This window comes from Amblyomma maculatum, chromosome 1 (genome assembly GCF_055883805.1).
Source record: "Amblyomma maculatum isolate TAMU_Amacu chromosome 1, ASM5588380v1, whole genome shotgun sequence".
NCBI classification, from domain to species: Eukaryota; Metazoa; Arthropoda; class Arachnida; order Ixodida; family Ixodidae; genus Amblyomma; species Amblyomma maculatum.
In genome coordinates, this window is record NC_139344.1 from 455,194,706 (window position 1) to 455,221,425 (window position 26,720).

Below are 26,720 nucleotides of genomic sequence, written 5' to 3' on the forward strand. Positions count from 1 at the left end.
CTGGGCTTCGCAAGGGCAGAGGTACTAGAGACCAAATTGCCAACCTTCGCTAGATCATGGAAAAAGTAAGAGAGTTCCAGAAACCCATCTACTTCTGCTTTATTGACTATGCGAAAGCGTTTGACTGCGCAGATCACAGCAAATTGTGGCAAGCTCTCCAAGAGATGGGAGTTCCAATTCACCTCAATCTGTCTCCTCAGGAGCCTGTATGAAGGGCAAGAGGCCACAGTCAGAACTGGGCATGGTCTTACTGATTATTTCCGATCGAGAAAGGAGTGAGGCAAGGCTGCATGCTGTCGCCCTGCCTATTTAACCTATATGCAGAGTGCATCATGAGGAAGGCTGGTCTGGACGAGTCTTCAGCTGGAGTGAAGATTGCTGGAAAATGTATCAACAACCTTAGATATGCGGATGATACCACTTTAATGGCAGAAAGTGAAGTGGAACTCACGAGACTTCTGATGCGCGTACAATAAGAGAGTGAGAAGTTTGGGCTTAAACTGAACATTAAAAAGACAAAGATCATGGCGTCTTGCCCTGTCAAGTCCTGGAGCATCAATGGACAAGAAGTGGAAGCTGTGACAGATTTTCTGTTTTGGGGCTCCAAGATTACCTCAGAAGGAGACTGCAGCCATGAAATTAGGAGACGCCTGCTTCTGGGAAAGAGAGAAATGGTTAGCCTTGACCGCCTAGTAAAGAGCAGAGACATTAGTCTGCCAACCAAGATCCGTATAACTCGTGCTATGGTCTTTCCAGTTGTGATGTATGGATGCGAGAGTTGGACTGTGAAAAAGGCTGACTGCCGAAGAATTGACGCGTTTGAATTGTTGTGCTGGCGGAGACTCTTGAGAGTTCCTTGGACTGCTAGAAGATCAAATCAGTCGATATTGTCAACCATAAACCCTGACTGCTCATTGGAGGGTCAAATTCTAAAGTTAAAGCTCAGCTACTTTGGTCATCTGATGAGAATAGAGGAGTCGCTGGAGAAAGATTTGATGTTGGGAAAAGTTGAGGGTCGCCGGACAAGGGGTAGGCAGCGAACGCGATGGTTAGATGGCATCCTCGAGGCACTGCAGATGAAGATATGTGATGTTAGGAAGATAGTGAGAGACCCGAAGGCGTGGCGTGACATGGTCCATAGGATCACGAAGAGTCGGACACGACTGAATGACTGAACTGAACTGAACTGAAAGCGACTGACTGATTCCAAAGGAAGACAGACATATAGGTGCGGTGCGCAAATGTGACTACGAAACCTGAACCGATGACGCGAACGTGGCTGGCATGGCGTAATGATTTTTTTATTTTACTAAGGAAATCTCCTATAAACCAGAGAGACAGCTTTATAAACAAAGGTGTGCAGAATAAATATTCGTCATTATAGTTCCATCGCGATGGTGGAAAATGATGTCAATTAAGGGAAACGAGAATAGTGGACTGCAGAAAGGAAGCAAATGTGCGTAGTTACGGAGAAGTACAAAATGGAAATTCAGCATCACAGATTTTAGCGGTTGTATTGATAGTAATCTTATGTGATTAGCACGCTTTATGAATGATTTCACTGAGCAGCAGAGGAGCCTTTATCCCAGCAAAAAAAAAGTATTATTAATAACAGCCGATGAAGAAAAAGAATATTTATGAGCATTAATGTGGCTTATAGGTTGTTGAACTGCTCTGTGATCGTTAGTTCTCGAAGAGGGGTGGAACAGTTCCTGGTGGCATGCTTCTCGTGATATGTTGAAGTGGCCGTGATAAACTAAGTACAGAAAGTTCCGTCTCGAAAGTTCCGTGAAGTAGGTAAGATATGGGCCAATGGATGTAAAAGTTTGAGTATACAAATCGTACTAATAAGCTTTGAGTACGCTCTAGTATGTTAACATATATTTCTTGTGCAAAAAGAGCCGGAATATTCCAGGGTTGAATATATTAATATGTAATAAATATTAAATTTTGCATTAGGAAGATCAGTGCATAGTCTTCTCCTGAGGAAATAGATTCTTCCTTGGGCCTTATCGCATATATTTCTGACGTGCTGTTGCAAGCTTAGGTTTCTTGGCGGTGTTACTCCTAGGTGTTTTAGATAATTAGTTTTCCCGCCTGGGAGATTAGGTATAGAGCATAAAAAATGTATTCACTTTTCTTGTTATTCGAAATTATGCTGTATGGTTTCAGGGTATATTCCCCATTTGTTCACCACGGAATCTAGTGTCCTGCACACTACGCAGTCGTCCGAGAAGAGTCAGAATTGTACCCCAGGTCAATGCACAAAACGATATCATTGATATATTTAAAGAACGATGAGGGGCCGAGGACTGAAACCTGCGGTACTCCTGAATGCACATCTAAGTTCTCAGATACAGAATTGTTCAGTTTGACGCACTGTTCGCGGTTTTCACAAAAGCAGTGAACCTATGAAATCACATTATATTCGGTTCCTATCGCCCAAGCTCCTTATGCTTGAACAGAGAAAGCAGGGCTAATTGCAGAGATAAGGGGCATGTCTTTTTCTTATAATGGGGTAGGCAGAGCTCATTATCATAAAGCTACTACATGGACATACAGAAAAATGAACGAAATAATCATCGGGTGCTGCGAGTCTATGGACATAAAGTTGGACTCGCTTCCGTACTATAGTGCATGGTACCTGTCAATAGCAGATACTCTGCTAAGCAGTTGTACAGAGCTAGTATGGAACTTTGAGTCTTTTTTCCCATTCGCCGAGGTATGTTGATCGTGAATTTTTTTTTTAAGAACGACGCCTTCTGGAGGGGCCACCCTAACTCAGATGCAAAGTTCTCAGAAGCCAGTTGTAACTACATGCACTCTTCGCGTGCAGGGTGAATTGGGAGTTCACGCAGTCGGCGGACCGGCAGCACGTGTGGAACTGCACGGAGATCGTGAACGTGGGTCACCACGCGGTGCGCGTCACCTTCCAGGACCTTGTGGATGGCAAAGAAGACAAGTATGAATGGCACAACTCGGACGTGGGCTCTGTGTGCCCTGTCTTCAAGCCGCACAGCGAGCACTTCATGCAGCTCCACTACGACAAGGAGGAGAAGCAGCTTGTGGTCAGTCGCATCCATATGTCGCACCATGTTTGCCCCCATATCACAAAGGGTTCAGGGGACGACAGTTATATCGCTTCGGTTTGGCATATAGCAGAACCACGGTGTCAGTGAAGCAGCTTGGTGTTATACGAGTTCATCATCATCATCACCAGCCTGACTATACCCATTGCAGGGCGAAGGCCTCTCCCATATTTCTACAATTAACCCGGTTCTGTGCTAGCTGCATCCACTTGACCCCTGCGAACTTCTTAACCTCATCCGTCCACCTAGCTTTCTGCCGCCCCCTGCTATGCTTTCCTTCCCTTGGAATCCAGTTTGTTACCTTTAGCGACCAACGGGTATCCTCTCTTCGTACTAAATGTCCTGCCCATGCCCATTTCTTCTTCTTAATTTCCACTAGAATGTCAGTAACTTGAGTTATTTCTCTGACCCACTCTACACGCTTCCTATCTCTTCATGTTACCCCTACCATTTTTCGTTCCATAACCCTCTGAGTTGTCCTCAACTTAAGTGGAACCCTCTTGGTTAGCCTCCACGTTTCAGCCCCATAGGTGAGGTAAGATGCAACTGTTGTATACTTTCCTCTTGAGCGATACCGGTAAGCTGCTAGTTACAATCTGCGAGTGCTTACAAAATGCGCTCCATCCCAATGTTATTCTGCTTGTTATTTCCTTTTCATGGTCTGGATGTGCGGTAACTACCTGTCCTAAGTAGACATATTCGCCTACTACTTCCACTGCTTCGCTACCTAATGTAAACTGCTGTTCCTTCCCGAGGCTGTTGAACATTACCTTATTCTTCTGCATATTGATTTTTAATCCTACCTTTCTACTTTTCCTGTCTAGGTCATCAATCATTATTTGCAGTTCATCCCCCGAGTTGCTTAGCAAGGCAATGTCATCAGCAAATCGCAGATTACTAAGGTATTCTCCATCTACCCTTATCCCTAACTGCTCCCATTCCAAGTCTCTGAATACTTCCTCTAAACAAGCTGTGAATAGTACTGGGGAGATTGTGTCTCCTTGCCTAACACCTTTCTTTATGGGAATTTTGTTACATTCTTTATGCAGAACTATAGTTGCGGTGCAGCCACTATATATGTCTTCCAGCGCTTTCACGTACGGCTCGTCTACCCCCTGATTTCGCAGTGCCTGCATCACCGCCGAGGTTTCAACTGAGTCAAATGCTTTTTCGTAATCAATGAATGCTATGTATAAGGCCTGGTTATGTTCCGGGCATTTTTCTATAACCTGGTTGATGGTATTGCTATGATTGATAGTAGGGTACCGTTTCCGAAAACCTGCTTGATCTTTTGCTTGATTGCAGTTTATGGTTGTCCTGATTCTATTAGCGATTACCTTAGTAGATACATTTTACGTAACAGACACTAAGCTGATTGGTCTGTAAGTTTAAGGCCTTCAGAGTCCCCTTTCTTATGAATGAGGATAATGCTTGCATTCTCCCATGGTTCCGGTGCCGTCGATGACACCGGGCACTGCGTATACAGGGTGGTCAGTTTTTCTAGCACGATATCCCCCCAGTCCTTTAGCAAATTTGTAGTTATCTGATCCTCTCCAGCTGATTTCCCCATTTTCATAGTTTCTAATGCTTTCTTGACCTCGTCCTTCGTCACTGGTGGAATGTCTGACTGTTCTTCCCTACCGCCAATCTCCTTACGCTCCTGACTACTTTGGCTACTAAAGAGATTTGTATAGAACTTCTCGGCTGCTTTGACTATCTTGTCCATATTCGTAATGACGTTGCCCGCCTTGTCCCTTATCGCATACATCAGGATTTGCCCATGTTCAATTTATTTTGTACCGCTTTAAGGCTTCCCCGGTTCTTTACAGCATGCTCAATTTTCTCCATGTTATACTTCCTTATATTGGCCACCTTGCGCTTATTGATTAGCTTTGATATCTCGGCCAATTCCATCTGGTCTGTTGGATTGGAAGCTTTCATACTCTAGCGTTTCTTATTCAAATCTTTCGTTTCCTTAGGCAGCTTACCGGTATCATATCTAACTATCGTACCGCCTACTTCTACAGCGCACTCCGTAATAATATCTTTGACATTGTTGTTCATTGCTTCTAGAGTAATGTCGCCATCCTCGGTTAGAGTTGAATATCTATTCTTTACCGAGATCTTGAGCTCTTCCGCCCTTCCCCTAACCTCACGCGTTGATGAGGCCCATAGCCTAACCATATGTATAGTGTCGTGGGAGCAGCAAACGCACATAGCTTGATACAAAAAAAAAGTAAAATCCATGAGTCTCAGTATAAAACATAACAGGCATATTACTTCTGGCACTGTTTTCGAAAGAATCTCACAAAAACCATAGGCGGCATTTAGAGCAGCAGTACATGTTATTTGAATTGGTGAATTGGCGCCGAAATATGCACACCATATAACAGGAAAGAGACGAAAAACAGGCGCTACTCATTACTCAGTTGTGATTCGTTTATATGATGCCTTTTTCACCAATTCAAGTATGTACAAACTAGTCCAAGAATTTGTGGTAATGCAGTACATGTATACAATTTATACAATCAAGTAATGAAAAAGAATGTTTTTCGTAGCTGTGCGTCATATTTTCAAATGATGCTCACAAGGGTGTAAAGTATCATGCCCCTCCTTCCATAGCCATTGCATTTCCCCGTACTTCACACGTTTCAGGGTTGAGGAGGTGATATGCCAACAGGTGAACTTGGAAGTCGCACGTTCTGACATGTAATTCTACTCTTCTGAAACCTAGTTCGAGGGACAAGTGCACCATACACCATTATCATCCTAAATAACCAGCATCTACAGAACCTTTATGTAAGTCATGTAGCGGATGATTTAAATGCCTCCTCTGATGCAGTAATCCCTTCTAAAATATAATCTCATAGACCCAGTGTTGGAGACGTTTTCATCTGCTTCATAATCTGATTGCAAAACACATGTTAGAGCCTCTTTTGTTTTGTTTTTTGTGTTTGTATATGTAGTTAGACGGGCGTGTAGTATCTGCTCAAATTGTAGCTCAGTCGGTCAGTGAGATCAAGTTGCGTCCGGCTATTTCCTCGCACACTGTAGGCTGAGTAACTCGCTCAACCGCGCTAAAATTCTGGCCACCACCCTTTGTTTGAAGCGTTTCTGGATTGTCATGACAATCCTAATAGTTCGTTGCTTGGCGTGGACACATACGGGGCGGGTGTCATGCTGACCTCGAAATGCTGTTTTCATTACCGGGATATTGCTTACTTACTGAGTGGTAAATTGAGCGTCCTAATAAAATAAAATAAAGAGTGTGTTATATTTTGATTTGTGAGCAGGTACACTAAATACTGAACAAAAAAACCACTCGTATTCTCAGGAATATTTGTTTCGTTTGCTTGATGCACTTTTTATAGAGCAGTAAATGGTTAATTGTGGTGGCTTATATAACAACTACGGTGCCTCAGTAAGTGAGGTTCCAAAAACAGCACCAATATTACGAACATGCTTGGTAGAAACAGTAAAGAACCTCCAAGAAACTTGCAAACCGATGTATTTCGCTCTCTTCAACAAAATGTCACTGTGGTTGAGTTGAAAGTTTTTATTCACAGCTGCTTTATGGTGCAGAATATTATTACTTAATGGCAGAAGTACGTGCCTCTGCAAATAGCTGAGAAACTCGGTGGCGCGATAATAGCGAGCCTGCTCGTCGGCCGTTGCCCGTCAATCAGCGCTCAATTTTAAGTCGGAGAAGAAACATCTAGATAACGCCGCTGTGATAAGTCGACGCGAGTCCCCACAATCGTTCGTGATAGATCTCGGCAAAGGAAAACGATGAAGCTATGCCCGGCGGCTTTGAGCATCGACAAACAGAACAAAACATTCGTGTCATTCCCAAGGTCATTCTGCTCGTTACAAGCAAACTGATATGGGCGCATACCTACGGCAACTAGGAGTTAACGGCAATAAGTGCGTCTTAGAACAAAGTACTGAATACAAGGTCTGCTTGATGCTTGCCAGGATCCTGTGAATTGGTAGAAGGGCTTTGGATGTGCGCAGACTGAACCCTGCCCTCACGTGTGATTTATAGTCAGTGCTTGTTTTTTGTTGCAGACTTTAGTGAACGGACGTGAGTATAACAGGCATGACATGGACGAGGGTGGCATCGCCAACGAGTTCACCCTGTACGGCACCGTTTTCATCCCCGAACTGATCATCCCGTACCATTTCGACGTGAGCGGACTGCTTTTACTACTTTCGACGTCGCGTGCCGCCAGCACAGGCGTTGAAAAAACGCATTGCATGCAATACAATAACTATTCAGGACACATTAGTTAATGGAAAGCGAGAAATTATCTTCAGCAGTGATCGCGAATAAATGACCTCGAAGCAGTTATCTCCAACAATATCTCCAAATCTCCGACGCTGTCATTTGCAGCCATCATGAATGTTTCGGGCAATTTCGCAAATGAGCAGTAATTCTTCGACGGCGAAGCTATTATTCATGCGTTCGAGGTAATTGTTTTTGCGAGGTTAAGCCTCTTAGCTGGCGACGCTCTTACCTTTCCGTTTAATTCACTCACATTTATGGCTTAAATGCCTTATAGCTGCTGCTAGTAAGGCTTCTAGCTGGCCCCTCTGGTTTCGGAAAACCTTGACGATGCTAAGCTTTCATAATTGTCTAAAGAGTTACGCAATCTGCCATTTCTGTGTAAGGCAGGAAGCAACTTCATAAATAAAATAAAATAAAAATCGGAGCCAAATTGTTTTGGTCACGTAATCCACTCCTCAGAATGCGGCTGGAATTTATCTTGGTTGTGGAGTGACAACGATTCCTTCAAGCTGTCTCATCTAATAAAATGGGATTAGTTACGCCTAGGTTCACTTTTCATGGCAGCGGCTCTTTCAGAGCTTCCTGCAAGAAACATTCTCACGCGCCCTTAATTGTTTGCTTCCTGATACTGCCTTGAAGTTGGGTCGCTAGTAAGGGTTGAAATGGTTGGCGCGGAACTATGCAGCGAATCTCTTTAGGCACGTCCTGATGTCAACATCACATCCACTCTTGCTCGAATGCTCGTATCACTCGCGCGTAGCCGCCCTACAGATGAGGTATGTGGTTGACGCAATATCTGATGCAATATTTGCGTTATGTCCTGCAGAAGATGCCGTTCACTGTCAACTTGAACGGGCCAGTTGTGTACAACGACACCTACTCCATTCGCTTCCACGTCAAGACCAATGGAAAAAAGTAAGACCGTGCTGACAAATATTTTGCAGGTGTTTTTTTTTTTCTGCTGATTAGCATCACTTCGCTTTTTAGGGATGTTTACGCAGGAGCGCTGTAATTTGTAAATATATCATATGCAGATTTATTCCGATCGGTGGTCACCGAATATACCAATGCGGGTTTTTATTGTGCTATTTGAAACTTTCAATTTTGTCAGTAATTTGATAACATCTTTTCTCGAAATACTGTGCGCCTGCTAAGTGCTTAACAGTTGGCGGGGTGAAATAATCACAAACAATAGAGTATGGCTGTCCGATGTCAAAATAGCGAACACAGAGTGCACGTTCGTTTATCAGATACGTAGTGTCTAAACTTTATTTGAATTTAATTTATTCGTTTTGATATTTGTTTTTGCGAACGTAGCTTATAAAAGCGTTCAATTTACTCTTCCACAGTCTTAACCCATAAGCACCGTTCGTCTGCGAAATTTCTCACGCTTGGTTCGAAGTGTGACTATCGCGGAATACGTACTTAGGCGTTTTCTTCAATTTCAATTTCGCTTTCAATTTATTTTTTCATGTACACTTTGTGAGGTTCGAAGACAAAAAGCCAGCAATTGTGGCTTGACATGCCCCTCGGTCATACATTGCAGAACAGCAGGAAACATCCAAATTATTTACACAAATAACAGCGCGAAGTGCAAACAATGGTTGCCAAAAAAAAACGCCTGATGCATCATTATAGAGAGAGAAACAAAACACCAACAAAGAAATGAAGCGCCTACAAAAATAATAGCAAAAAACAAAAACACAATGCATTGAACATCAGGTCACTGGTTATTCAAAACAGGTCAACATTCATGAAACGAAAGAGATAAAGAAGCAAAGAAAGCATGGTGAAATCTAGAAAGTAGCACATACATATCCTATGTACATTTGCGGCTTGCTCGCGACATATCAACATTTTCAGCATGAAACCTATTCAAAAGACGAGGCAGCGTGGTTTGTATACGCTATATGTTCCGCATATTGTGCGGCATATTGGAAGATGCCCCAGTGCGATCTGTCTGCTAGGGTAAAATTATACATTTAGCGAAAGGTGGGCCGTGTCACGCAAGTAGATCACATTTTATTTTATGTCCTTCTTATGTCTTTCAGCTAGCCTAACATTATAAATTTCAGATACTTTTACGCCATATGGTTGGCGGAATTAATCGCATGTGTTCATATCAGAATCGCAATTTAGTATTGAACGCAGTGCCTTCTTCTGCAAAACGTAAATGTTATTTACACTGGTACTATACCTGTAGGTGTTTCCCAAACTATGTGCGCTTAGTTTACATGCGACATTAAGACTGAATTATGGACGAGAAGTTTAACTTTACATGGAAGTAAGTGACGATGCCGGTTAATGATACGTGTGACACGAGAATGCTCACTGATGACAGCGTTAACATATGATTGTCCCAGCTTAGCAAGCTGTTGAATTATGCTTCTAATATCTTAAATTGTCTACAACCTCTATTGTTTCCAAACCTAGCTTAAGATCGAATTGTGTAATATAGATTTTATGTTTTGGTTTTTAAGATAATAGCCTTAGTTTTAGTTACATTAATTTTCAATTGATTATCAAGGAAGCATTGATGGAGTGTACTTAGTGTCCTATTTATAACGTGTTATAACGAGTATCCTATTATAACAATCGGCACTATCTGGGAGAATGCCTATTTGTTTTTTTGTTTTTGCCGCACGCCCCAAAAAGCTCCGAGAATAAATTATCAAAAATTCCTCTAATTTATCAAACAAATTCTGTGCCCGCATACGGGCATATTTCATTGCACCCGTGAACAGTTCTTTAGCTTGCTTTGCTACGGCGTAAGCTACGGAGCCGAAATTCACCTTCAATTCCTACACAGTTGCATACAGGCCCTCATTTGACTTTTTCGCTTAAAACAGTTTATTTTAAATTTTCATAATTATTGGCTTACTGCTAACAAAACTGGGAACTTTGAGGTTTGAAGTGAAACAGAGGTGCTTCTCTCGAATACGACTAATGTTTGATGTACGCCTACCTTCTAGAACATCCTGAGGATGGCGCCAGCTCACCTTCGACTGAGAGAAGGTGCCACATAGAGGGGAACGCGCTAGGAGTCTAGGCGCAGAGGCCGAAATATTTGGTGGAGTAGCACAATGACGGAGGCGCCGGTTCAGCAGCTGTGCGTTCAGAGCAGATGAAACCAGTCGCCTAGTGTATTGGCCGGACAAGGCTGAGCTCGTCTCCCCTGGTTTGTTTGGGCATCGAGTGTCAACTGGTGCACAAATTTGAGGAAGCACAAGCGCTCTCATCACAGAAAATAGAAAATTAGGCTTCCTGGTAGACGAACGTGGCAAATAGTGCATCGTTGACGGGGAGATTTTCTCGTCGTGTCAGCTTTTTGTCTTCTTGCCGACTTTGCTCTGCATTGCTAATGATGTGGAACTCTTGTTGAAGATGCAACATCGTCTTAGAAAGTCACCTCCTCACATCTCAGAGCCTTACGGTACTGTGTCTACTTCGAGGTCGTAGCAAGGGGAATAGTTTCCCTCACTGTCTACTGCTACGAGATGCGGTGAGCTTGAGAAACGTATTCAGGTAGGGGGAGAAACAGGTGGCATGAGTGATGTGGTGCAAGGTGGGTTGTAGAGAAAATCTTGTAGCAAAAGGCTCGCGTGGCATGCTGTGGGTTTGCTCGAACAAGAGACTCGCTTGTGTGACACTCAAGTGCTTCAGCCAAGGAAAAGATGCTTTTTCTTTGCCGAACACTAAAATATTTCGAGCGAACAAACGCCTATTTTGTGGAGTTTAGTACCAACATGGTTCGCGTCATTTCACTGTAGGTTTCATGAAAACAAAAGCGCCTACAAAGCGGCCACGTAAGACCTTCCTTTCCTTCTAATATGTTTTTGGCTGGTAATAAATACATTGCGAAATAGTTCGGCGCTTTCTGGTGCAGTTTTCTTTCATGTCAGGCCCAAAATTATTCACACCATTCTGCGCGGTGTCGTCGCTCGGATCGCAGGATGAGCTTGAATTTCGGCGAGATAACCTTCCACATCAACCTGGAGGAGCACATGGAAGTGATGGGGCGCTCTTCGTACGAGGAAATCCAGGTGTCGTCCCATTCGAGCTGTGCGTTCGTCAGCCTGAACCGGAAGATCATCGACCAGTCCATGCGCCGCCTCGTCACACCCGTCATGATCATCGACGGCGACATCGAGCTCGTCAGCCTGCAGATCGTGAGTGCCCCGTGACCTGCAGCTGTAGCGAGCGCCTCGTGGCAGATACGGCGCAAACGAAATACGATACAAACTATTATCCATGGCGAGGGGTAGCAGGACACTTAGACGCGCAACTGTCAAGCGCTGTTATAGATATATTTGCGAAACCTGCGAACCATAACCTGCTATTTATGGCACCTCCTCTATAACCGCTCTTGCCGAAAGTCCAAGTAGCGGGTGTTTCTGCTGTAGAGACAGGTGTGAAAGCAGGATTTAAATTAGCGATATTCCGCACATAACGACTCACCATTTTCACTAATTTACAATAAATTGCTATATGAACTGTACAGACTGAATCGCTCGTTGGCGAAGAATACAATGTGAGTATATAAGGCAATGCTAGCCGATGCTGTGTGGAGCCGCGAATTGTCGAAGCAGCCAGCGACATTCGAAACGAGCTTAATGTTTGCACATATTATGCAAAAGTGACAAATAACACCTCGCCGCTAGTTAAGTGCGATGCCGATGCGACTTTTTAGATTACATCACTTTGCTGCAAACTACCAATCTCGTCTGCATTGGGCAGCGGCTTGCGTTTGTCGCCTGCATCGAAGAAAATAATGATCATAAAACAATGGCGACAGCTTCCAGTTTATAGATTATGGAATCCACTGCACCTAGCGCTTTGAAGGCCTTATCTTGTGCTATGAAAAAGGTAGTGCACGCTAGGTGTTACCTTATGGGGCCATGCCAATCTGCGATGGTGTACAGCAGCAGTAGGGAAAAACCGAAAACGCAGAACTACGCATAGGCAGGACTGAAACGGGAAGAAAGCTTCATACTTTCTTCTTGCTCTGTGCAACTTTAAAGTAAGAAGGTCCTCGGGGTTCCAAGTTCTGCAGTTATTGATACAATTGTTGATAAGTGACGCATAGCTGTTGCTTTTTCAGAATTTTTTAATTTTATTTTTATGATAGTTTGTTCACTTGCAAAAAGGTATGCTAACAGCTAAGCGACGAGGTTTGGCGTAGTGTCTCTTGAATGATAACATCGACAGGGGGGTTTGCAAATGGCACCTTCGAGGGAAGGTAACAGGCACTTTCCGGTTGTGCAACTGCGTCACCCCTAACAAACAATGAGCACTGAGCCATCTCAGTCGAAACGCAATTTGCTCCGCTTACATAAGGGCACACTTCTAGCTGCAAAAAAAAGCAAAAAACAAAAAATAGAAATCTGAAACGATACTAGATAGATCATTACACTGCATTTCTCTAATTAGCGAGAGAAGACTTCGAGCATTAAAGACCACCAATAAGCTATGCTTTGTTTTAATACCAATCGAGTATAACGATTGAGACACAAACAGTACCTGTAATTGAAGGAGAAATGTATCGCGATTTACTCACAGAAGCTGCATAACAATCGGAAATACTGCGTAGCATTACTGGAGGCATTTTATTGGCTGCGCAGATTTTATTGTGTTTGTAATCGCGGATATGATTATTTTCAACTGTTCAAATTTGAAGCAATTTAGCAAAGACTCAGTTCTGTAGAATTATGCAGACGTATACTGGGAAAGTTTAACCAGTTTTCTTTAATAGGCCGATTTCCAGATTACCGGTGTTTACGTACCGTTATTTCGATATGCTGACGTTTCTACAGGAACGTTACCGCAAGCTTAGTCAATTTCAATTTACTCTTGCTCGCATGACGATTCTTTTTCCAGGGCAAAGGCTAAGTGCAGGCTTCAAGAACATCGAGCAATCTCCCCCGTAAGTGGTGTTATTTTCTTTTACATGGGGGCTCGGTGACTGGTAGTTGTTCAAGGACGTTCGTCGTGAGAGTATCTGCATGCCATGCACAGTCCCCAGATAAGTCGCGCTCGTCATTAAACCGTGTGGACGCACACGAGGCGATTTGCTAGGCAGAACAGAACAGCAGGGATATGCGGATGCTTTCCAATCTTCAACAGTATGCAATGAAAACGAATAATAGGCGTAAAGATTTTTCGCTTCTGGCTGAGGCAAAAGTTACTCAGCCGTCCTGAACATATTTATTTCCCATTAAAATTAGCTTCATGTCCATTGTGTGAGTGTGTGAGTGTCTGCTGTATGGGTGGCTGGAGCCTCTTCAAGCTGCAAACAATGCAGTTTTTTCTCCCGCCACCTCTTTTGCTCATGCAAAATAAACATGATTGATTGATTGATAGTGTAGGAGAAAAATTAATTTTGTATGCTTGCGGAAACTCGAATAAAATTTGCTTCAATTGCTGTTAACAACGCCTGCCGATGCGCACTATCGTGGGCTGTTTAATATTCTTAGCATCGTATATTGAAACAGTACTTCACCAGGTGGAACAAGTAGATGGACGTGTGCACATCTGTTAGAGGTACTAGCAAGAGAGTATCCGCGGTAACTTGTAGCAGACACTTTTAAAGGAGCTGTAAACTAAACGTTACTTTTCTAAACGTAGGCTGCACACAGTTTCGCTTTTCTGTGGAGACACAACGCTTACTTAATGCAGATTAGCTCCGGAGAAATGCAGCTAATATACACTTTTACCCCTCAGCCCTCCCGCCTCCAAAAATTAGATCCTCCTCCTCCCGAAAACTATAGAAAGACGGTAGGTTTTGAAACGAGGGAGATGAATTATGGAACAAGCAGCACGTGAGAACAGTTTTGCTAATGTATAAGGCCCTGCAAGACCTACCGAAAAATTGTAGGATGCGTTGAAATAATATTTCCGGTTTATTGAGGCGTTTGTGATCTCTTTGTTCGCTTCTGATTGTTGCATGCAAAATGCCTTTGTACAAACGTGGCATGGGAAGAGCACGTGATGAGGGCGAAAGCTTTAAAATGCGAGTCATCCATTCCGTTCATTTACCATCTGAGCAGAGCGGAAAAGCCGCACTTTATAGAGACGGAAGCTTTCAATCTTTGGGTTTAATCTCTTCAATTTTACTGCTTTGCCTCAGCCGTAAGATTCAGCCGTTGGAGCCGCGGACGCTGTAGGCGTTGTCGTTCATGTGTACAACTACCCAGATGGAAATGTGCCGTCTCCCGCAAGTATGTCGGCCATGAACCGGTGGAGCCTATAAATCACATGTTACTTAAACAGACAACGTGGACTTCCCTCCAAGCGATACAACGCGCTCTATTCAAACAACGCTAAGACCTCTCGCAACCTATTGCACGTCGCGCACATGTCCGATGAAATCGCCGTGCAACCGCGCCCAGCCTCTCGGCAAAAAGAAACAAAACCGGTCTGCGTCAGCCGCCAACGCAGTCTGCGATTTGTTCGAGACGCGTAGCCGCAGGGCCTTGACATTGACCTGCACATTCCAGCTGAGCCAATGAAATAAGAGGCTACCATCCGAGGTGGGCCGCGCCGTGAGAAAGCGACGCAGACTTACTGACGTCGGCTCGGTCTACCCTTGAACAGGAGGCTACTCTTGGCGGACGTTATCTATCCAAAAAGCCAAGATTGAGAAATTCGATTTATAGTTCTATCTCCAGCTCGAAAGACAGCAAAATATCCTACCCATTATTACAAAACCGTGTTATTTTAGGGAGGGCATGCGTTAATATTTAAAACACGGAATGAATGCCAATCTGGGCGTTCCTATCGTTTCAAGAAAACGTTCGTAAATTTAAAACAGTTGTCATCTATTTCCTAGTGCGGCTTTGGCTGCCCAGCACTTATTAGAAACTGAGATGGCCAGAATACATGAGAAATTCTTGTTTTTTTTTGTTTTTTTTTTTTTTTAGAGGTTCATCTCGGTAAACTCAGTAATGAAGTGCTCTCGTAAAAAGCCCGTATGTGCATCTAAATCGCGCTACAAAATCTGCGCTATAACATTTACGGAAGTAGAAATAAGGGCCACCGGTGAGGAAATGAATGGCACTAACTCCAGTAGGATCAAATGCTTCATTTCTAGCGACAGTACAGAAACCTTCAAATAATCAATGGTGCAGAACCAACAGCGGTGCAGAAGAGATGGTGTCGAAGAGGGGGGCTTATTTTGAGAATATAGAGCGCCGCGAAGAAGCAATAAACTGTCAACCGCGAGCCGGACGGCACTGTAGACTTGGTCTACAGAAAGTCTGCACTCGGCCTGTATTCTTCGATTCTATCTGGTGTCATTTGCGCAAGCTTGTTTTATTGTGGGTTTGGTCAATATATATGTATTTTTTTGCCCAGTTCACTGTCGCAAGGCGCTAGGCACGACGCTAGGCTGTGACCCAAAGCAATATATTTAATAAAATTTGTCTTTCGGCTCGCAAACTTGCTTCGAAGAGGATATTTCCGACACGTACCGAACAGTAAAATGCTTGATATTGTGAAGTTGGCCGAAGCAGGCGGATGAATATGGTATTTTATACTTTCGTGAAGAAATACAGATGGCTCGTGCGTAAAGAACATAGATTTGATACTTTAAATTATTTCAAGAAGTTTATCCAGTTTCTATGATGACGTATAGCGTTTAAGGTTTCAGTGACCTCCTTCTCACCTAGAACTTACTTTTAAAGGAAAACACAGAGCTGCAGTTTTGAGTAAAAATGTTTTTTTTTTTTTTTTTAATTCTTCCGCTATTCCCTAGGTAGCAAAGAAACGTTCGTTCAGATCTGTACGCTTGCAAACGACACGCTCACGCTTATTCGATCGTAGGCCGGGGACAGACGCCACTTTAGCGTCGTGAAAGCTAGCAGATAGCTTCGCTTACGTGCTTTCGACACTGTGCAATGGTTTAAGGGTCCGGAGTAGAAACGCTTACTTTCCTGGTGCGAAAAATTGATTTGGAAGATATATCCGAAGGCTGAGTTTACACCCTTCAGAACTATGAAGGCACTGGCTCCCTTTACTGTTCTGGATTTAAATCTCCGTTTAAAAGATATTCAGAAACTAGACAAAAAGCTGGGCTTCGCGTGCGACCTATACCCTGCGTAGCACTTGGCGAAGGTCGTATGAAGGTCGCGAGGCATTCCTGAAGCCCTCACGTACACAAATGCTTCATAGCATTAACATGCCGGTCAAAAGAGCCTGAAGCGCGAAGCTCTCTACTCCATCCACACCAGCAGAGTCTGGAGATGCGAAAATAAAAATAAACATGTTTTCAATGAATCAAGGTATTTCCGACGGCCACAGTATGTTGTGCGAGGAAGGCTTCACATATATATACACAGGAAGAATTCATTTCGAGGTTAGAGCACAGAAATAAATTAGACCCCCCCCCCCCCCCCCCCCCCCGGTACAATAAATGTGGAAAGCTTTATGTACGTGAAACTTTCTTCAAACAAAATAGGGCAAAATGTTGTAAACTAAATCGACAGTCCCGTTCAGTCAGCATTATTATTCCACACAAAATGATCGAAAAATATTAGTCTTCCTCAATGATATCTCGAACAAGTGATCATAGTCAGCTTCATTTTCGACTTTGTATTTCTCCTGACACAGCAAACATAGAATTATAAAATCTCGTAAAAGGGGCGGTCCCACTAGAGCCATAAAGGCACCCTGCGAGTTTAACTAAAACATGTCTACCAGTTCTAGGTTTAGTTATTTTTCTCTTTTACAATAACATAATTCTTCCGACGCAATAATTAAGTTTAAAGAACTCAGGCATTCCGACAACATCAAGAATTAAGCTTAGCTATAGGGCAAGCCTAAAAAGACCAGGGCATGGAGCCTGCAGCATGCTAACATAATGAGGGCATATTGTTGCTGATACGCCACGTAAATTTACATGTATCTAAAGTTGCGTTTAGTTGTGACAAATCTGAAATTAGTATTTCTCACTTCTAAATACCGCTCTTACGTAATGGTTAGTACATAATGGAAACGAACAAATGTTCATGAGAGCTTTTACTAGCTAAGACAAATCCTTAAAGTAGCACTTGAAGCGCACCACAACTAAATATAAAAGTCGGCGATATAGTTTATTAAAAAAAAAAAAAAAACAGAATTCTCTGAATCGACATCACCTTGTTTCTCTCATGAACGGCCGCAGTATGGAAGTCATCCCCTCCGTCCCCTCAGCAGTAAAGTAGTAGTGTAGTAACACCCGTGGCTCTATTATACAGAGCGAAAATCAGGAGCCCAGATTATGCCTCGCCTGCCACACTAGGCCGAACTGATCCTCTTTACGATAAGTCAGCCTTGTGCGTGAGCAATAATTAAAGTGAAAAGACAGGGTCGCAGCCGACCGCATACGTTCTAGCGCCTATGCCCCTTTGGTGCATGTGGTTTTCAGACAATATGCATAGTACTTGCGATGGTCTAGAAGTGCTACATCGGATACAAGTCGCAAAGGTTTTGCTTTTAAACACTACCTTCAGTAATACGTTAAGCATCGAGCAGCCATGATGTTTACTTCCCGGAGCTAACTTTGTTTTATGCTAATTTGGTAGAATTCGCTTTCACTCTGATAGGGAGGCAATTCCGCCTTTACGCTTTTGAAGCGATGGGGTTGACGGTTTCCGTTTGTCGGCTCCCTTTATGCATCCTCTCTGCGTCCGTACACTTTACTAGTGAATTAATCGGCAATTTTATTTGTGCCTGTATACGTTCTTACTAGCGCACAGTCACAGGACGCCAGATTATGTGCAAGGCCACTATGCGTAGGTATAAATCCAACGCTTCGATCAGGCCACACGATCGTGCCTACGCGGCCTAGGGGCAGCGTTTATGACGCGGCATTCAAGTGTACTGAAAGACTAAGCACCGATATCACCCTCCTACATGAAAGGCGAAGTCCGAAATGGCAGCGGCCACCATTTCGGACGTGCCACGTTGTCTTCGGACATCAGATAACCCGATGACCAATCAGGGCGTGGCCGTGTTTTCTGCGAACTGCCACCTGGCAGAGCTAGGCGTGATTTTTCGGCCGCAATCCCAACGCTAACGCCGGATTTTCCGGAAAAGGGGACCTCTAACTAATCGCACAAAATCAGGCATTAGATATACCATGCCTCGGCATGCAGAGGAGGTCTAAATTGCATCGCTTTCTACTTGGTATATGCACTGTTTTGTTATCGACCACTTTGTCGGACCAAAGATTTGACAGAGGTGCCCTCTCGGAAACAGCTGCCTGCACGTAATGGAGTAACGCTTTCCGGCAGACTAGACAGGGGCCGTAAACAAGGCACGGCGAACTATCTTCTCATTTAGAGTTATTTTGTTTTGTTTGTTTTTACTACCGAATTCGCCGCACGTGCACCGAACTGAACTTGAGGCAGAAAGTGATGACGCATGCCGGGCTCCAGCTTGTTTCAATCTGTACCTTGCGAGGCGCACTATTTTCCTTTCATTGTTATTATCGGTCTGTCTTTCCCCTGCCCAACAAGTTACCGCGTGCTTTCCTCAAGTACCCAGCCAGATCGGCTGGCTTCTGCTTGTGCTCTTGAGAAAGTCGTTTTCTCGTTGCTCAAGAGTGGTCAATTCCGATATGCGATAAGCCTTACTTATTTTACACAGCAAGGCAACTTTGCTGGCTGGCTTTAGATAGGTTCTGTGACGGTGGCAGGTCGAAGGTCTTTTGGGATGCGATGTTTTTCTTGCTGGTTCTTGTTTAAGTTTCTGTTCAAAGCGCCTTTGCTATCTGACACGCTTCGATCACCGGCTTAGTCTGCCACGTCTGATATAATAAATACCTTTTTTATGATATTGGTCCTTTTATCTGTCCACAAGGCGTGCGGTGAGGCCTTAAGCGGTCTTAGTAGAGTTTGAGTTTACGATTGTTTGATATTTGTTTCTCCGAGAGCATGTTGCAATGCAAGCTTTGAGAAAGTGTACTGTCCCACCAACCTATCCTGGTGAAAAAACACAGGAAAGAGAGATAAACGAAGAGCTGTGGGTATGCAGTGAGCAGTTGTAGGAGACCCGTACGCCAAAAACGAAAATGTTGCCATATTGCCATGTTAGCTCGAGAGCACAGGCGCCCCTCATGACAATACCGAACATGACGTTCTTTTTACATGTATTCCTCACTAACTCCCACCCCCCCTCTCCCCTCCTTCTATGTAACTAACACTTTCGAAGGAGAGCCTTTATATCTACGCACGGTGGTCACAGAGTGCGGCAGATTACGATTGTATGAAAATGGCTGTTGGTAAAATGACAGAGCGAACACATTATGGTATTAGTAATAATGAAAGTAACAAGGTGGATTTACGTGGACTGGGCTCTGCAAGGAAAGGCGATAAAGGAAGCCATTGAGAAAAGTGGAAATCTGCACTATATGCACTGACGCTTACATACCCATAAAGGTGGAGCCAATTGTCCCCCGGTGTTCTTCCTTCCAATGAGCCTTTAATCCAGAGTATTCTACATAGGTTTCGTATGCATAACGTTTTCTCTGGGACACATTTCGAATTGGTTAGTCCAGGGATGCGTGATTGAATCTCGGCCTCGGCAGTCGCTTTTCGATGAAGGCGACAAGCTAGGCGCCCGTGTGCCGTGCGATGTCAGTGCAAGTTAAAGAGCTGCATGTGGTAAAATTTCTGCAGTCCTCCACTAGGGCGGCTTTTATAGCCTGAGTCACTTTGGGACGTTAAATTCCATAGTCGAAACCAAACCTACCATGTCCCCCCAATACGAAGAAAAGTTCATCTCTTTCGATTTATGTCAGTAAAAACACTACCCGGTACGTTTAAGGGGCGCATCCAAAGATTGCTGAAGGAACGAAATACTTCTAGGCATTTGTTTAAACCGTCAAAATCCTGACAATTTCTAAAGTGGATGACTGAAATTTCATATTAACACAGTATTTGGTAGCCGCGGAGAAGGCGTCGCCATGTTATCCTTTAGAGCGAAGAAAAACCATCTTGCAAAGTGGGAACAAGCGGTACGAAAAGACGAGGGCTAACACAAAAGGAGACATAAAAAGCTGTCATGTGTGCTTTAATATTAACCCTCGTCTTCTCGTGTTGATCTCTTTAGCCGTGCAAACAGAAACACACGCCCAAAACATAACGCTAGTACATGTCACAAAAGTTTGCGTGCGGCGTTTTTGTTTATTTTATAAAGTCCTAAACACACTGCACAAGGTGCACAAAAACTTCAAGTAGATGTTATGCCATCTAAGGTCGTACTGTAATGCCCACTGCACACGATATAAACTGTATGCGCGTTTTTTTTTTCTTTTTTTTTTATGGCGGTTTGCAATCTTGCTTGTTCTGTCATTTCTTCGTTTGGCGCGAGGAAAAGGACAGTCATCGTCAATTGCTTCGAAGTTTAATTTTACAGGTAAAAAAAAAAGAGTAATGAAAAGAAGCTCTATGAAAAAAAAAAAGGAAGCTAGATTGTTCTTTTCTGGCGTCCAGTCTATACTCGTCACCTCGAGAACAGCACAAGCTCTGTTGTCACCATTGAGAACCGAATGATCCTGTAGCCTAGACGCAGGGTACCATGACTTGCAATTATCTAACCGTCACTAAAGTTGGCTCGCGGAACTGGCTGGTGGGGGCAATACTTTTGTTGGAATTCATTATTTCTATTCTATAACTTATAAAAAAGGATTTACCGTTAAAATCCGCTTTATAGTTAGAGCCTGATCGCATGCATGCTGAGGCCTAAGTCACTTTGTTCTCACTGTGTATTTAAATATGCGAGCCGAGGAATTATTTCGGATGAGATCGTTAATTCTTTTGGGTGATCTTTGTATCGTGTGTCTAAGTGGTGGCTTTGTATTGCATGCGACGCACGTTCGACAAATGTGGCCTTGCAAGGTAAAATAACGCAAAAATAATGCCGCAGAAAATTACGGATAGTAGCTTACGATAGGCTGCTCTCATATTTTTTGCCGCTAGTAGCCGAGCCCTCACTCGATACAACTGCATTTAGTACGGCTTATTTATTTGTTAGCGTTGAGTTTCATGCAGCGGCTGACAGTAAGATAAAGCGGGAGCAGGAGACTGCTTGTGCTACAAACGAATAGAACCAAGCCGCTTTCGCAGCGACAAACACCGTTGCCGTGTGTTCAGTCTTGGAATCAAAGGAAACGCTTTGTGATCTGCAGTCGTCCTACTTTCGCATAGCGGAGCTTTACGAGAAACGCTATTAAGGCCGACCGTGCGTTCACGCACGCACGCTTCGCGCTTGCGCGGATGCTATGGGGTTCGCTACTCGAGCTGACGGCGTCGACGAACCTCTTGACGAGGCAGACATTGTCGTACAAACAAACACACAAGCGTAGAAGGCACATAACGGTCGTTTATGTAACTGCTTGTGCGTCACAATGCAACGGCCTCTTGTTGCACCGAGGCAACGACGCAAATGTTAGCGATTTTGGTACTGGCCCGTTCCGAGGTCAAATGCCCAGATTACCGTTAGCCTGGCGGTGGCCATTCATCTCGGCGAACGACGGTTATTGTGGAGATTCGATTACGTTTTAAGGACACCAGCTTATTTCTCTCGGTTGAAGAAGAATGTACGGAAATTTGCGGTCCTTCACATAGGACTGTGCGACAATACTGTTACGCGCTGAGTAGCGGCAACGGGCTGCTACATGCGACAGAGACCTCCTTTGGTGTTCGGTGTACGGAAAATACAACATGAAGGAGTTTTCTGCAGTTTCAAAGCACGTGGTTATTGGTGCATTATTTGAGAAGGGCGGAAAGCAAGATGGCAACTCCTTCACAGCATGAAAGAAAAACGGATACTACCTATATGCCGATTATTGACTGCGCACACATTACGAAAAAATTAGCCTCTCAAGTGTCTCTGATAAACGGCGCTAAATATATGAGCAATCGAGCGTGACGTAGCGAGACGCATTCTAGCTTCTCATCCCTCTGCGCAGCATTTTGACGGACAGAGTGCCGTTTCAGAGCATGAGTGTTGCAGTACTCAATGCCCGGCCAACATTTTTATCTACTATCACTACTTTGGTTACATTGAAATACATTTAGCAAGATTATGCTCCTACGTGCACACCGAATATTAAGTTTTCTTCTGCAATTTCAAATATTGGAAAACAGCGGGCTTGTTCTTTTTCAGACATTTGAATGCTAGCGAAGTTTCGTTTCAGCCTTGGTGTTGGCTACAACTCCGTAACCGCGGGAAGCTTTGATGGCAGGGTAATAAACAATGATGACGCTGTTAACGTTCTGTATACATTATGTCAACAAATTTGGACAACCCTGCAGTGGCCACAGGATTGGAGGAGGTCAGTTTACGTCCCTATTCCAAACAAAGGCAGTGCCAAAGATTGTTCCAACTACCGCACGATCGCGCTTATTTCGCATGCCAGCAAGGTGGTGTTGAAATTCCTCCTAGGTAGGCTGCAGTAGTATGTGGATCGAGAGCTTCCGGACATCCAAGCTGGGTTTCTCAAGGGAAGAAGAACTAGAGTCCAGATTGCCAACTTTCGCTGGATGATGGAAAAAGCAAGAGAGTTCCAGAAACCCATCTACTTCTGCTTTATTGATTATGTGAAAGCGTTTGACTGCGTAGATTACAAAAGATTGTGGCGAGCTCTCCAAGAGATGGGAGCTCCAATTCACCTCATCTGTCTCCTTAGGAGCCTGTATGAAATATAAGAGGCCACAGTATAAGAGTCCACAGTCAACTGAGCAAGGTCTTACGGATTAGTTCCCGATTGAGAAAGGAGTGAGTCAAGGCTGCATACTCTCGCCCTGCCTATTTAACCTGTATGCTGATTGCATCATGAGGAAGGCCGGTCTGGACGAGTCTTCAGCTGGAGTGAAGATTGCTGGGAAACGTATCAACAACCTTAGATATGCGGATGAAACAACTTTAATGGCTGAAAGTGAAGTGGAACTCAAGAGACTTCTGACGCGTGTTAAAGAAGAGAGTGAGAAGTTTGGGCTTAAACTGAACACAAAAAGGCAAAGATCATGGCGTCTTGCCCTATCAGGTCCTGGAACATACAGGGACAAGTGAAAGCCGTGACAGATTTTCTCTTCTTGGGCTCCAAGATTACCCTTGAAGGTGACTGCAGCCATAAAATTAGGAGATGCCTGCTTCTGGGAAAGAGAGCCGTGGCAAGCCTTGACCGCCTAGTAAAGAGCAGAGGCATCAGACTGCCAAACCAAGATCGGTATAACTCGTGCTATGGTCTTTCCAGTTGTGATGTATGGATGCGAGAATTGGACTGTAAAGAAGACAGACCGCCAAAGAATTGACGCGTTTGAATTGTGGTGCTGAAGGAGACTCTTGAGAGTTCCTTGGACTGCCAGAAGATTAAGTCAGTCGATATTTTCAACCATAAACCCTGACTGCTAATTGGAGGGTCAAATTCTAAAGTTAAAGCTCAGCTTCTTTGGTCATCTGACGAGAAAAGAGGAGTAGCTGGAGAAAACTTTGATGGTTGGTTGGTTGGTTCACAGGAAGGGAAAGGCGCAGTATCTGTCACACTTGCTCTGTGGACACCTGAACCGCGCCGTAAGGGAAGGGAGGAAGGTGGGAGTGAAAGTGGAAAGAGAGAAAGGGGAGCCGTAGTGGAGGGCTACGGAGTAATTTCGACCACCTGGGGATCTTTAACGTGCGCTGACATCGCACAGCACACGGACGCCACTTCGTTGGGAAAGATTGTGGGTCACCGGAGAAGGGGTAGGTAGCGATCGCGATGGTTACATGGATTACTAGAGGTACTGAAGATGAAGCTATGTGATGTTAGGAAAACGGTGGGAGACCGGAAAGCTTGACGTGATATGGTCCATAGGGTCACGAAGACTCAGAAACGATTGAACGACTGAACTGAGCTGAATAAACAGATTATTTGTACGCCATATTAGGAATAGCAAGCACACCTGTGACCAAAGAGAGTAACGCGGCCTCAACTTGAGCAATGCGATGCTGAGCTTCAATAAATGCTTTTTTTTTCTTCCGCGTGTGTAAATGTAACGTGTTGCTTTTTTTTCATCTTTTGCCCGATTCTCTAACACGCTGAACAAACTCCTAACGCAAGAATAAACCTCAGATGAACAGTGCTCAGTCATTTCAGTTTCTTTTAATGTTCTCCCGTCAAGCCATGCGTGACCTAAGAGCTAAATAGATCCCAGGTTATTTTTCTATATCTCATTCCTACGGGCTGTGCTCGCAATCCTGCGTGAATGTATATTGCGCAGGCCTGCCATCTTCTCCGCTTGGATTGTGTGCTCGGAGGTAGAGCATTTCCATACCTACTATCCAGGTCACAGCGCAGAAAGTAGATTATTGTTCGCTTCCGTTAAGTCAACAAGAGTCCCCTATAGTTAACTTGAGGGCGTTGTCTATACCCGTGAGGAAACGATGTTTTAGAAAGGAGGTTTCATGCCTTCTTTTAGTGCTCCCCCAGGACTCTGCTATGGACTGCAGGTAGTGACAGCAGGAGTGACTGCAAACTATTTTAAAGGATGTTATACACGTGCCTGACTTTTGAACCATATTTAAAATTCAAGTGTCGCTACATTAGAGCAATTTTCGGTGGAATCCGCAAGGCTTACTTGACCTGTAACTAGCAGCAACCTCAAACTCAACCTCCTCAAACTAGCAATGCGCATGCTTCAGTGCATAATGTTCGGTCCAAATGACAGTATCTGTGATTTCTGTTCTCTTTATGTGACCACCGTTTCCTGCTTGCAGCGAAGTTTTCAAGGCTGCTCAATGCGGTCAGGAAATCCTTCCCTTCATTTTTGAGGCGCCTCACCCAAGCTTCCTCAGCATACTAGCGTCGGTCCAGAGCGCTAAACTATTGCTCGCCATTCGAACGCAGTTACGCAGCTTTCATCGAACCACGTTAGCTCGGTGACTTTGTTTTTCCTCCATCCCTCTCTTATGGCACTAATTTCTAAAGATTGTTTGGGAACAGTAAGCCTCTCCTTGATAAATTTTTTTCTATGCCTGCCTCTTCCAAGTGGCATGCGTTTTAGCAGTGTGATATCGCCCGTCTTAGTGGCTATTCTTTGTCGCGCTTACTGTTCGATAACGTCATACGGGCTTTGAGAAAGACTCTTATGAATAGCTTCGTTTCGTGTTTGGTCACCCGGAGATCTGTAACGTTGAACATTTGGAAAACGTGCGACGTAGCGATGACAGCGGAAAGACACACTTGCGCTGATTACCAACTCACCCGTTTACAAAGAAATGACATAGTTTTAATATAAAACCAACGCCCTTGCGTATAAGATCAAAGGGGTTTCGTCATTCGCGACACACTCCGAGTAAGCCAACAACCCTAGTCCAATTTTTTCTCTATTCTTTGTATCTTTTTATGGCATGACACTGATTCAGGGCGTTCTTATTCTGAACTCCATCACAATGCGCCTTCGTGGCCGAGGGTTTTTTTTTCTAGGGGTCTGGTGTTCAATACCCTGTCCCTATGACTCATAGTGATCGCGGCGGGTGTGTGCCTTATTGAAGAGTCATTGAATGTGTGCGTACTCGAGGGGTGCTTTCAGGATTATGTCGTTGTTCAGTACGCCGTCCCTGCTTTTAGTTTGTCTCCTGATGTTTGGAAATTGGCTTTAGGCATACGAGACAACTTCTCTTTTGTTCAGCTACGATGCGCCGTGACACACTACTACAGTGTATTTTGTCACAAAGCATTTAATTCAGCGATTTCCCACTGCTGTAAGAAATCGAGTTAGCTCATTATATTTCGACCTTGTTTGTATTTTTGTGTGGTTTTGTCGTGGCTGCATCGAGAACTTCGATCTTGCTAATTCTGATTACCTGACACAGTAAATGGAGTAGCGAGGATATTTCCTCTAGGGGTCTGTGTACGCTGCGAGTGAAACACGCTAAATATGAATTCTACGCATTTACTTAGCGAACGTAGTTTTAGAAACAAAATTGTCGAGGACGCAAAGCTGTGAACTAAAGGCGGTAATTTTATTGCCAGCTGGCTTTCAAGGGCTAACTTGTGACCGTTAGAACCTCGCCCCCGTAGTCTGATTTGTGGTGGAGAGTGTAGGGGTTTCCTGAAAACCATGGCACCTATGAACGCCGTTAGTGCATCCTGACGAATTATTTCTCCCTTAATATTACAATAGGTAGCGCTATAAAACTGGCGTTTTATTATGCTGGTTCTATTAAAATTTGTCTCCACATAAGTGCTGATAACCGCGACTGCGATGCTTGGCTTCTCGTACTTACGGGCAATGCTCTTTGCTTTCCTTTCAGTTTCGGCTTCTTTCTCCTTGGCTGCATCCGGCGTAGGTGGCGGGTCAATAAAGATTGTTATTTCCGGC

General features: G+C 44.0%; 1 protein-coding gene across 1 annotated transcript in view; it reads left to right on the forward strand.

The window, feature by feature from the left end:
• LOC146209706 (uncharacterized) overlaps positions 1-26,720 on the forward strand; it is a 69,450-nt gene extending 42,730 nt beyond the window's left edge. The window contains exons 3-8 of the mRNA XM_084580963.1: positions 2,837-3,068; positions 7,158-7,277; positions 8,204-8,292; positions 11,330-11,546; positions 13,255-13,300; positions 26,653-26,720. Coding sequence (XP_084437089.1) covers positions 2,837-3,068; positions 7,158-7,277; positions 8,204-8,292; positions 11,330-11,546; positions 13,255-13,266 — 670 coding nt within the window. The 3' untranslated portion in view covers positions 13,267-13,300; positions 26,653-26,720. The remainder of the gene's footprint in view (positions 1-2,836; positions 3,069-7,157; positions 7,278-8,203; positions 8,293-11,329; positions 11,547-13,254; positions 13,301-26,652) is intronic.